Below are 13591 nucleotides of genomic sequence, written 5' to 3' on the forward strand. Positions count from 1 at the left end.
GACAATGAATTGTTTAGTGACGTCAGGAGTAACAAGGATAGGGGCGGATGTAAAACGCTTCTTGAGGAGATCAAAAGCTCCCTGGGCGGAACCGGACCACTTAAAGCAAGTCTTGACAGAAGTCAGAGCTGTGAGAGGGGCAGCCACTTGACCGAAATTACGAATGAAACGCCGATAGAAATTAGCGAAACCGAGAAAGCGCTGCAACTCGACACGTGACTTAGGAACAGGCCAATCGCTGACAGCCTGGACCTTAGCGGGATCCATCTGAATGCCTTCAGCGGAAATAACAGAACCGAGAAAAGTGACAGAGGAGACATGAAAGGCGCACTTCTCAGCCTTCACGTAGAGACAATTCTCTAAAAGGCGCTGGAGTACACGTCGAACGTGCTGAACATGAATCTCGAGTGACGGTGAAAAAATCAGGATATCGTCAAGGTAAACGAAAACAAAGATGTTCAGCATGTCTCTCAGTACATCATTAACTAATGCCTGAAAGACAGCTGGAGCATTAGAGAGACCGAACGGCAGAACCCGGTATTCAAAATGCCCTAACGGAGTGTTAAACGCCGTTTTCCACTCGTCCCCCTCTCTGATGCGTACGAGATGGTAAGCGTTACGAAGGTCCAACTTAGTAAAGAACCTGGCTCCCTGCAGCATCTCGAAGGCTGACGACATAAGGGGAAGCGGATAACGATTCTTAACCGTTATGTCATTCAGCCCTCGATAATCCACGCAGGGGCGCAGAGTACCGTCCTTCTTAACAAAGAAAAACCCCGCTCCGGCGGGAGAGGAAGAAGGCACCACAGTACCGGCGTCGAGAGAAACAGACAGATAATCCTCGAGAGCCTTACGTTCGGGAGCCGACAGAGAGAATAGTCTACCCCGAGGAGGAGTGGTCCCCGGAAGGAGATCAATACAACAATCATACGACCGGTGAGGAGGAAGAGAGCTGGCTCTGGACCGACTGAAGACCGTGCGTAGATCATGATATTCCTCCGGCACTCCTGTCAAATCACCAGGTTCCTCCTGAGTAGAGGGGACAGAAGAAACAGGAGGTATAGCAGACATTAAACACTTCACATGACAAGAAACATTCCAGGATAGGATAGAATTACTAGACCAATTAATAGAAGGATTATGACATACTAGCCAGGGATGACCCAAAACAACAGGTGTAAAAGGTGAACGAAAAATCAAAAAGGAAATGGTCTCACTGTGGTTACCAGATACTGTGAGGGTTAAAGGTAGTGTCTCACATCTGATACTGGGGAGAGAACTACCATCTAAGGCGAACATGGGCGTGGGCCTCCCTAACTGTCTGAGAGGAATCTCATGTTTCCGAGCCCATGCTTCGTCCATAAAACAACCCTCAGCCCCAGAGTCTATCAAGGCACTGCAGGAAGCAGCCGAACCGGTCCAGCGTAGATGGACCGACAAGGTAGTACAGGATCTTGATGGAGAGACCTGAGTAGTAGCGCTCACCAGTAGCCCTCCGCTTACTGATGAGCTCTGGCTTTTACTGGACATGATATGACAAAATGTCCAGCAGAACCGCAATAGAGACAAAGGCGGTTGGTGATTCTCCGTTCCCTCTCCTTAGTCGAGATGCGAATACCTCCCAGCTGCAAGGGCTCAGTCTCAGAGCTGATGGGAGAAGATGGTTGAGATGCGGAGAGGGGAAACACCGTTAACGCGAGCTCTCTTCCACGAGCTCGGTGACGAAGATCTACCCGTCGTTCTATGCGGATGGCGAGTGCAATCAAAGAGTCCACGCTGGAAGGAACCTCCCGGGAGAGAATCTCATCCTTAACCTCAGCGTGAAGTCCCTCCAGAAAACGAGCGAGCAACGCCGGCTCGTTCCAGTCACTGGATGCAGCAAGAGTGCGAAACTCTATAGAGTAATCCGTTATGGATCGATCACCTTGACATAGGGAAGCCAGGACCCTGGAAGCCTCCTTCCCAAAAACAGAACGATCAAAAACGCGTATCATCTCCTCCTTAAAGTTCTGATAAACGTTAGAACACTCAGCCCTTGCCTCCCAGATAGCTGTGCCCCACTCCCGAGCCCGACCAGTCAGGAGCGATATGACGTAAGCGATCCGAGCTCTCCCTCCTGAGTATGTGTTGGGCTGGAGAGAGAACACAATATCACACTGGGTGAGAAAGGAGCGACACTCAGTGGGCTGCCCAGAGTAACAAGGTGGGTTATTAACCCTAGGTTCCGGAGACTTGGAAGACCAGGAAGTAGCTGGTGGCACGAGACGAAGACTCTGAAACTGTCCTGAGAGATCGGAGACATGAGCGGCCAGGGTCTCAACGGCATGACGAGCAGCAGACAATTCCTGCTCGTGTCTACCGAGCATTTCTCCCTGGATCTCGATGGCAGTCTTGCGAGAATCCGTAGTCGCTGGGTCCATTCTTGGTCGGATTCTTCTGTTATGCTGATGAAGGAGGACCCAAAAGCGACGTAATAGAAACAGAGTCTTTATTCCAGTCTTAGACAAAAACGATACTCCTGATATATCTAAGGTAAAAACAAAACAGGAAAACTGAAATCCTCTCGTCAGTAGAGATGAACGACTGGAGACGCGACCACTAGACACCTGCTCACATGCAGCATCTGATGAAGGCAAAAACACGACAGGGCGGAACAAGGACACAGAACAGCAAACATCAAACAAGAATCCGACAAGGACTGAAGCGGAAAACAGAGGAAGAAATAGGAACTCTAATGAGGGCAAAAATAGGGGACAGGTGTGAAAGAGTAAATGAGGTCGTTAGGAGAATGAGAAACAGCTGGGAGCAGGAACGGAACGATAGAGAGAGAGCGGGAGAGGGAGAAAGGGAGGAGGAGAGAGAAGGATAGAAAGAGGGAAAGAACCTAATAAGACCAGCAGAGGGAAGCACAGGGACAAGACATGATGATCAAAAACATGACAGTACCAGTCAAATGTTTGGACACACCTACTCATTCAAGGGTTTTTCTTTATTTTTACTATTTTCTACATTGCAGAATAATAGTGAAGACATCAAAACTATGAAATAACACAAAAATATGTGTTAAATCAAAATATATTTGAGATTTGAGATTTTTCAAAGTAGCCACCTCTTTGCCTTGACATCTTTGCACTCTCTTGGCATTCTCTCAACCAGCTTCATGAGGTAGTCACCTAGAATGCATTTCAATTAAAACTTCTTACGGATGAAATCCCGTTAACGGGATCGATTTGACAACAGCCAGTGAAAGTACAGGGCGCCAAATTCAAACAACAGAAATCTCATAATTAAAATTCCTCAAACATACAAGTATTATACACCATTTTAAAGATAAACTTGTTGTTAATCCCACCACAGTATCCGATTTCAAAAAGGCTTTACGACGAAAGCATACCATGCAATTATGTTAGGTCAGCACCTAGTCACAAAAAAACATTTTTCCAGCCAAAGAGAGGAGTCACAAAAAGCAGAAATAGAGATAAAATTAATCACTAATCTTTGATGATCTTCATCAGATGACACTCATAGGACTTCATGTTACACAATACATGTATGTCTTGTTCGATAAAGTTCATATTTATATCCAAAAATCTCAGTTTATGTTCAGTAATGTTTTGCTTCCAAAACATCCGGTGATTTTGCAGAGAGCCACATCAATTTACAGAAATACTCATCATAAATGTTGATGAAAATACAAGTGTTATACATGGAATTAAAGATATACTTCTCCTTAATGCAACCGCTGTCACGATCGTCCATGGGAGAGAGAAAAGACCAAGGCGCAGCGTGTAAAAAATGCATCTTCTCTTTATTAAGGAGATGACCAAACGAAGCAAAACAACAAATCGAAGAATGTGAAACCAAAACCGACTAAATGCAAAACATGCAAACTTGACACAGACCTAGACACAGACTAAGACACCGACTAAGTCAATGACCCAACAAACACATGATGCCTATGGCCGCCTAAAATATGGCTCCCAATCAGAGACAAATGAAAGACATCTGTCTCTGATTGAGAAACCACTCAGGCAACCATAGACATACCTAGAAACCCTCACTAAACCATAGACATACCTAGACATACTCACTCAACACAAAACCACACACACAAAACCCAACAACCCCTTAACCATATAATCACCCAAACACAAACCTCCCCCATGTCACACCCTGACCTAACAAAAATAATAAAGGAAACAAAGATAACTAAGGCCAGGGTGTGACAACCGCTGTGTCAGATTTCAAAAAAGCTTTACGGAAAAAGCACACCATGCAATAATCTGAGTACAGCGCTTAGACACAAAACAAGCCATACAGATACCCGCCATGTTGTGGAGTCAACAGAAGTCAGAAATAGCATTATAAATATTCACTTACCTTTGATGATCTTCATCAGAATGCACTCCCAGGAATCCCAGTTCCACAATAAATGTTTGTTTTGTTCGATAAAGTACATAATTGATGTCGAAATACCTCCTTTTTGTTTGCACGTTTAGTTCACAAATCCAAATTCATGAGGCGCAGGCAAACTTAGTCCAGACGAAAAGTCAAAAAAGTTATATTACAGTTTGTAGTCATTGTGGGGTATTGTATGTAGTTGTGGCCAAAAGTTTTGAGAATGACACAAATATTAATTTTCACAAAGTCTGCTGCCTCAGTTTGTATGATGGCAATTTGCATATACTCCAGAATGTTATGAAGAGTGATCAGATGAATTGCAATTATTTGCAAAGTCCCTCTTTGCCATGCAAATGAACTGAATCCCCCCCAAAACATTTCCACTGCATTTCAGCCCTGCCACAAAAGGACCAGCTGACATCATGTCAATGATTCTCTCGTTAACACAGGTGTGAGTGTTGACGAGGACAATGCTGGAGATCACTCTCTCATGCTGATTGAGTTTGAATAACAGACTGGAAGCTTCAAAAGGAGGGTGGTGCTTGGAATCATTGTTCTTCCTTTGTCTAACATTTCCTTTGTCTAACATCCACCTGGAAGGAAACACGTGCCGTCATCATTGCTTTGCACAAAAAGGGATTCACAGGCAAGAATATTGCTGCCAGTAAGATTGCACCTAAATCAACCATTTATTGGATCATCAAGAACTTCAAGGAGAGCGGTTTAATTGTTGTGAAAAAGGCTTCAGGGCGCCCAAGAAAGTCCAGCACGCGCTGGACTGGCTCCTAAAGTTGATTCAGCTGCGAGATCGGGGTACCACCAGTACAGAGCTTGCTCAGGAATGGCAGCAGGCAGGTGTGAGTGCATCTGCACACACAGTGAGGCGAAGACTTGGAGGATGGCCTGGTGTAAAGAAGGGCAGCAAAGAAGCCACTTCTCTCCAGGAAAAACATCAGGGACAGACTGATATTCTGCAAAAGGTACAGGGATTGGACTGCTGAGGACTGGGGTAAAGTAATTTTCTCTGATGAATCCCCTTTCCGATTGTTTGGGACATCCGGAAAAAAGCTTGTCTGGAGAAGACAAGGTGAGCGCTACCATCGGTCCTGTGTCATGCCAACAGTAAAGCATCCTGAGACCATTCATGTGTGGGGTTGCTTCTCAGCCAAGGGAGTGGGCTCATACACAATTTTGCCTAAGAACACACCATGAATAAAGAATGGTACCAACACATCCTCCGAGAGCAACTTCTCCCAACCATCCAGGAACAGTTTGGTGATGAACAATGTCTTTTCCAGCATGATGGAGCACCTTGCCATAAGGCAAAAGTGATAACTACGTGGCTTGGGGAAAAAAACATCAATATTTTGGGTCCATGGCCAGGAAACTCCCCAGACCTTAATCCCATTGAGAACTTGTGGTCAATCCTCAAGAGGCGGGTGGACAAACAAAAACCCACAAATTCTGACAAACTCCAAGCATTGATTATGCAAGAATGGGCTGCCATCAGTCAGGATGTGGCCCAGAAGTTAATTGACAGCATGCCAGGGCGGATTGCAGAGGTCTTGAAAAAGAAGGGTCAACACTGCAAATATTGACTCTTTGCATCCACTTCATGTAATTGTCAATGAAAGCCTTTGACACTTATGAAATGCTTGTAATTATACTTCAGTATTCCATAGTAACATCTGACAAAAATATCTAAAGACACTGAAGCAGCAAACTTTGTAAAAAATTAATATTTGTGTCATTATGAAAACTTTTGGCCACGACTGTAGATTGATGAGGAACAACATTTATTTAGTCAATTTTTGAATAAACCTGTAATGTAACAAAATGTGGAAAAAGGGTCAGAATACTTTCACGAATGCACTGTATGTGTGAAATGCATGTGATATCAACAGAGGTATACTTCAATATTGACTGGCTTTCATCAAGCGGCCCACTCAACAATAAAAAAAAAAACTGTAACCAGTGCCTGCAACCTGGTTTGGTTTATAAGTCAACCTACCAGGGTAGTTACAAACAGCACAGGAATTAAATCATGAACATGTATTAATCATATCTTTACTAATCCAGCAGAAATTTGCTTTGAAGCTGTATCAAATCCATCGGATGTAGTGATCACAATATAGTAGCCATATCTAGGAAAACCAAAGTTCCAAAAGCTAGGCCTAATATAGTGTATAAGAGGTCATACAATAAGTTATAACATTACAATAATATTTGCTGGTCTGTTGTTTGCACTTGACACATTTATGAAATTGCTTACTCCAGTTACTAATAAGCATGCACCAATTAGGAAAAAGATGGTAAACACAGTTAAATCTTAAATGTATGGTTAAGATGGATGAGGCAAAAGGTATGGCTAACTAGTCTGGCTGCACAACCAATTGGCAAATATACTGCAAATTGAGAAATCATGTGACTAAACTGAATAAAAAGAAGAAACTTGTCACGTTCCTGACCGGTTTTCTGTTATTTTGTATGTGTTTGACGGTTAGGGCGTGAGTTTGGGTGGGTAGTCTATGTTATGTGTTTCTATGTTTGTTAAAGGGTGACCTGATATGGCTCTCAATTAGAGGCAGGTGGTTTTCATTTCCTCTGATTGAGAGCCATATTAAGGTAGGTGTTTTCACATTGATTGTTGTGGGTGGTTGTCTTCCGTGTCTGTGTCTGCGCACCACACGGGACTGTTTCGGTTTGTTTGTTTGTTCGTTCGTTCGGTTTATGTAGTCTGTTCCTGTTTGTGAGTTCTTCGTGTATTTATGTAAGTTCCATGTTCAGGTCTGTCTACGTCGTTTTATTATTTTGTAATTCATTCCAAGTGTTTCTCGTGTTCGTCTTCGTCTTGTTTAATAAATCATTATGTCTAACTACCACGCTGCATATTGGTCATCTGATCCGTCTCGCCTCTCCTCGTCTGAGGAGGAGGACGAAGTAGACAATCATTACAAAACTACACTATGAAACAAAGATAAATTACATAAATAATGATATATATTTTTTTGGAGCGCCTTAAATTACATTTTGGGCAAAAAGGAAAACTCAGCTCCATCATTCATTGAATCAGACGGCTCATTCATCAAAAAACCCACTGATATTGCCAACTGCTTTAATGTTTTGTTCAGTGGCAAGATTGGCAAATTAGGTATGACATGCCAGTAAAAAACGTAGACACCACACATCTAAGTATAACTGTCCAAATTATGAAAGACAAGCATTGTAATTTTGAATTCCGTGAGTGTGGAAGAGGTGAATAATTGATTGTTGTCTATCAAGAATGACAAGCCACAAGGGGTCTGACAACTTGGATGGAAAACGACTGAGGATAATAGCGGATAATATTGCCACTTCTATTTGCCATATCTTCAATCTAAGCGATCTTCTCTGTCAATAATGCCACTTTTATAACGTTTACATATCTTGCATTACTCATTTCATATGTATATACTCTATTCTATTCCATCTTGCCTATGCCGCTCGGTCATCGCTCATCCATATATTTATATGTACATATTCTTATTCCATCCCTTTACTTAAGATGTGTGTGTATTAGGTAGTTGTTGTGGAATAAAACACTATCAACAAGGTCCTAAGGGCTCTAGTTTGGTCACACCTGGACTACTGTTCATGCGTGCAGGTAGGTGCCACAAAGAGGGACTTAGGAAAATTACAATTGTCTCAGAACAGGGCAGCACGGATGGCCCTTAAATATACATGAAGAGCTAACATTAATAATATGCATGTCAATCTCTCATGGCTCAAAGTGGAGCTACTTGTTTTTGTAAGAAGTGTTCACAAACTGAATGCACCGAGCTGTCTGTTTAAACTGCTAAAACAAAGCTCGGACACCGATGCATACCCCACAAGACATGCCACCAGAGGTCTCTTCACAATCCCCAAGTCCAGAACAGACTATGGGAGGTGCACAGTACTACATAGAGCCATGACTACATGGAAATCTATTCCACACCACATTTAAAAAAACAGATACAAATACACCTTATGGAACTGTGAAGAGACACACACACACACACACACACACACACACACACACACACACACACACACACACAAAAGCTAGCACACACATACATTGTAATATTCTTGTATGGTGGTATTATACATTTTGTATTGTAGTATTGTAGATATGTAGTGGTGTAATAATGTTATATGATGTACTGTTTTATCTTTTATTTTATGTGTGACGTAAGTGCCTTAATGTGTTTTGCCCCCAGGAAGATTAACTGCTGCCTTGGCAGGAGCTAATGGGGATCCCTAATAAATACAAATACATGGTGTGTGTGTCTGTGTGTTGTCTGTGTCTGTGTGTGTGTTGTCTGTATGCGCGTATTCGTATGTATTTTTATTTATTTATTTTTATTTTACCGTTATTTTACCAGGTAAGTTGACTGAGAACACGTTCTCATTTGCAGCAACGACCTGGGGAGTAGTTACAGGGGAGAGGAGGGGGATGAATGAGCCAATTGTAAACTGGGGATTATTAGGTGACCATGATGGTTTGAGGGCCAGATTGGGAATTTAGCCAGGACACCGGGGTTAACACCCCTACTCTTATGATAAGTGCCATGGGATCTTTAATGACCTCAGAGAGTCAGGATACCCGTTTAACGTCCCATCCGAAAGACGGCACCCTACACAGGGCAGTGTCCCCAATCACTGCCCTGGGGCATTGGGATATTTTTTTTAGACCAGAGGAAGGAGTGCCTCCTACTGGCCCTCCAACACCACTTCCAGCAGCATCTGGTCTCCCATCCAGGGACTGACCAGGACCAACCCTGCTTAGCTTCAGAAGCAAGCCAGCAGTGGTATGCAGGGTGGTATGCTGCTGTGCGTGTGTATGTGTGCAAGTGTTTGTGTGTGTGTGTGTCTGTTGTCTGCGATCATGCGTACGTGGGTATGCATGTGTGTGTGCATGAGTGTGTGTGTGTGTGTGCGTGCGTGCGACCTACCTGGCCACGTGGTTAATGACAGGTGAGAAATGTGTGGGGCCATAGAGTCGAACAGACTTAAGGCTTTGGTAGTAAGCCTCCATCACCCCCTCTATCCCACTGCAGTACGGATTCTGGGGGTTCCCATTCTGCACAGACACACAAAGAACAAACAATATAGGAATCAATTAATTGATTATCAATTCATCACATTTATTTAAAAGCACATTGCATAACGGCAGTTGTCTCAGTGTTTTTACAAAAACCTGACCTATACCCCAAACAGCAAGCAGAACATACAAGATCAGTAAATGCATAAACCACTTTTTAACTCTGTAGTGTCAAGTAATAACTTTGGGAGAACACCATATAGTCTTGGATTTCACCTTGCAATTATGGTGAGGTTAACATGTATTTTCCTTCGTGCTGATTGTTTGGTACTGTATGCAATGTGCATAATGTAAACTATGTTATGTACTGTATAATAGAGTTTCCCAGTAAAGTGAAGTGGGAGAAAGCCATCTTGACCCTAGCTGCTTTGGTTGGCCTCCCGTGAGCATGGAGAAGACAGACACTTTTTGCTTTGCAAATGGAGCTTGGGTTAATTCTGCCTCTCTTCTTCCTCTTCTACTTTATCCCACCTTCTCTGTCCTATACTCCCCATCTCTTCTTCCTTATCCCTCTAGTGTCCTGTCTCTCTCTCTCTCTCCCTCCCTCCATGTATCACCTTGCTAAAAGGCTGACTCAGTAAATCCTTAATGCTTAGATTAACTCTCCTTGAGTATTACCCAACTGAGCAGCTGGATTGGCTATCGGCGCCCGGGGCTGCGTGGGCATCACATCTGGATAGGAATTTATACGGTAGAGGACTGTGTATGCGTTCCAAATGGCACCACATTCCCTATGTAGTGTACTACTTATGAACAAAGCCTAATACTTTTAAGTCAGAGGATGGGCTCGTTGTAATGTCTGGAGTGGAATGGGCACCATGTCTTCAATACCGTTCCATTCCAGCCATAAGAATGATCCTGTTCTCTGGATTCTCCCTCCAGCGTTCCAGAACCAGGGTGGTCGGGAGACTGGCAGGTTAAAAGGATGAGGGATGGAGGGAGATTCCGTTTACATTTTGGTCATTTAGCAGATGCTCTCATCCAGAGCGACTTACAAGAACAATTAGGGTTTCACCTAGTAGGCTCGGGGGATTCAAACCAGCAATCTTTTCAGTTAAGGGCTCTTAACCGCTAGGCTACCAGCTGCCCTAGATGGACGGGGGTGTCTCCAGTTTCCTCACCAGAGCGAACTCGTGCGAGACCCGTCCGTCTGGGGGCAGTTTGGCTCCGAAGCCCAGTGCAGGGAACATCTTGTCACTGTCGTAGTCCTGGATAATCTCCCCTACAGCTCTCAGAGCCATGGCATAGGCATTCAGCTGGTACGGACTCATGTAGTGTAGAGAGGTGGGCTGGGAGGGGTTGCCTGAAATCCAACAAAATACAATACAACTGAGCTCAGAGCTGCTACACCTATCTCCTCAGGGTCTACATCGGAAGACAAGGAGTCAGCATAGAGACTTTTTAAATTCATAGCCAAGACAAGTTTGCATGATATGAAGCAGTTTTGTAACAGATACGTGTATGGTATTGTAGCTAGAAGGTTGCCAATTTAAAGTTGATGTCAAGAAGACCTTGCTGCCACACATACAGAGGGTTTTCAAGGGCTAACAAGAACTAAGCTACTCACCATTTGATGCTGTGAAATCAATTGCCACTGTGAAACTAATCTGAGTCCTACAACACAAGAAAACAAGGAAGATATTGAACATCACTCATGCAAGATTTGATAACACCATGACTCAACGTGATCTCACTAACTCAATTAATGGACAAGGGGGGTATAACTAATTATTAACTGCTGTTTCCTGCAACATGAATGTAGGCCTATGTGCTGCTTGGAATGCAAAACGAGCAAGCCAAGTTGGATGGGTGAACAACACAATCAGAAAGCACAATATACAATAGAAAACTAGTACTAAATGATTCACTTGTAAATGTAATGCTCATCTAGAGATTATAGACATAAGATAAAGGGTGATGGTGTATCCAATGTGTCCCTATTCAAATAAAACTTTAATTAAAAAAATACAACTTGAGAACGTACCCTCCTTTAATGTAATCCAGGAAGGTAAGTTCCATGTCCACCAGACAGGACAGAAGGGTAACCTGGCAACATGTTCGGAGGTTAAAAGGATACTTTTTGAAGTTTTAGCTTATTTTCTACTTATATGAAGATGAAAACTTCATAAAAGTGAACTATCCCTTTAAAACATAAAACATAAATCAAATTCTATTGGTCACGTACACAGATCTTCAGGTGTTATAGCAGGTGCTGCGAAATGCTGCAGTAGAATGTCTCCCAAATACAATACAAATACACAAAATCTAAACAAGAAATCAAGAAATAAAAATCGTAGATATATTAGAGTGAGCATGTGTCAGAATCCAGAATATAAATGTGGTGTGTATTGACAGTATATAATTTGGAAAAGAAAATAGTATGTACAGTAGTATGTATATTAGGATGAGCTATGTCGAGAATACAGTATACATTGTACATACACAGTGAGTAAACAACAGTATATAAACAGAATATGAGGTGACCAGCATTCATATATACATTGGGTGTTAGTCTCAACATGCAGGGCTGAGTACTGGGCAGGTAGCCCGGCTAGTGATGGCTGTTCAACAGTCTGATGGCTTGGTGATAGAAGCTGTTTTTCAGTCTCTCGGTCCCGGCTCGGATGCGCCTGTACCGTCTCTGTCTGCTAGATAGTAGCTGAGTGGACAGACAGTGGCCTCGGTGGCTGAAATCCTTAAGATCTTCTTGGCCTTCCTCTGACAGCATGTGCTGTAAATATCCTGGAGGGCAGGCAGCATGCCCCCCATGGTGCGTTTGGCTCACCTCACCACCCTCTGGAGAGCCATGTGGTTGAGGGCGGTGCAGTTGCCGTACCAGGCGGTGCTGGAGCCCGACAGAATGCTCTCAATGGTGCATCTGTAGAAGTTTGTGAGGGCCCTGCCGCACATCAGGATTTCAGTGGAAATACAGTAGTATCATAATTATAACACCTTATTTAAATATGGCACGACAACATTCGAAGAGTTGGCTAAAACACATATAGTATAGTACTAAGCTATTAATTCAACTGTGACGCCTTGGAGCTATGAACATGCAAAAAATAAGTGCAGAATTACATCCATAGTATGCATCGCAAGTGGAATCATATTCCCTACATAGTGCACTACTTTGACGAGAGCCCGGAGGGCTGTAGGGAATATGGTGCCATTTGAGACACAGCCATACAATCCCACAAAGATACAGCTAGGGTTGAAAGATAGGTGGCCTTTTCAAGTCAAGAGTATAAGATGGTATCGACTCACTGTTCCTGAGTTGAGGTATTTCTTCTTCTTCTTGCCTTTCTTCTTTGGATTTACCACCTGCAGAGAACAGCTTGGTTCACTTTGTTGTGTCTTATTGATCTTGAGTTGAACACAAAGCCAAGGCAACTGAAAGCCTGACTTAAAATGAGTTTTTTCATCAATCAAATGGACTGCCTAGACCAGGGGTGTCAAACAAATTTTGCCCCGGTGGCCACATTTGGTCTTCAATAAGGTCCAGAGGGTGCAGTAAAAATGGTTATATTTCCTCACTGTCAAGATTTGCACAAAAAAAGTCCTCTATCCACCGTTTTGGGAATGTTCAATGCTCCCTGACTGTCTAGCTTTCATCTTGGGGATTTTTAGCGAGTTGGACAGTTTCTACACATTTCTACACAGTTTTGATTTGGTTGTAGTCATTTTAAAGTATATTGAGTTTGTATTTGACTAAAACCACCTGCATGCCTGATTGGACCCCCTCGCGGACCCCCTCGCGGTCCTAGACTCAATACCACCCTGGAAGGCTCAATGTTTGGGTAAACAGTTAAGATAAGGGTGTGCGCTTGTTTCACTATCCTTGTGGGGGTGTGCGTTAACGTGTGTGAATGTGTGTGTATATACACCTGCTACAACATGTCTCACCTCGTAGCTGTGAAACTGTGACTGGCCTCTTGACATCTCTCTGTAGCTGGTATTGAATTCCCCAATGAAGTCATGGCTGGAAGAGTAAACACACACAGTGTCTCACACACCTGCTGGGATTTCTTTCCAGCTGGGATCGCCTTTCTAGGAACAGATCCGATG

The 13591-nt window shown here is 43.3% G+C and overlaps 1 protein-coding gene across 1 annotated transcript in view; it reads right to left on the bottom strand.

Moving 5' to 3' along the window:
* Positions 1 to 13591, bottom strand: part of LOC129866705 (copine-8-like) — a 97330-nt gene that overhangs the window by 11907 nt on the left and 71832 nt on the right. Inside the window, exons 11-16 of the mRNA XM_055939529.1 lie at positions 13430 to 13505; positions 12791 to 12847; positions 11511 to 11572; positions 11094 to 11140; positions 10648 to 10829; positions 9378 to 9505 (exon numbers count right to left, since the gene is read on the bottom strand). Of these exons, the coding sequence (XP_055795504.1) occupies positions 9378 to 9505; positions 10648 to 10829; positions 11094 to 11140; positions 11511 to 11572; positions 12791 to 12847; positions 13430 to 13505 (552 nt within the window). The remainder of the gene's footprint in view (positions 1 to 9377; positions 9506 to 10647; positions 10830 to 11093; positions 11141 to 11510; positions 11573 to 12790; positions 12848 to 13429; positions 13506 to 13591) is intronic.

This window comes from Salvelinus fontinalis, chromosome 12 (assembly GCF_029448725.1).
Source record: "Salvelinus fontinalis isolate EN_2023a chromosome 12, ASM2944872v1, whole genome shotgun sequence".
NCBI classification, from domain to species: domain Eukaryota; kingdom Metazoa; phylum Chordata; class Actinopteri; order Salmoniformes; family Salmonidae; genus Salvelinus; species Salvelinus fontinalis.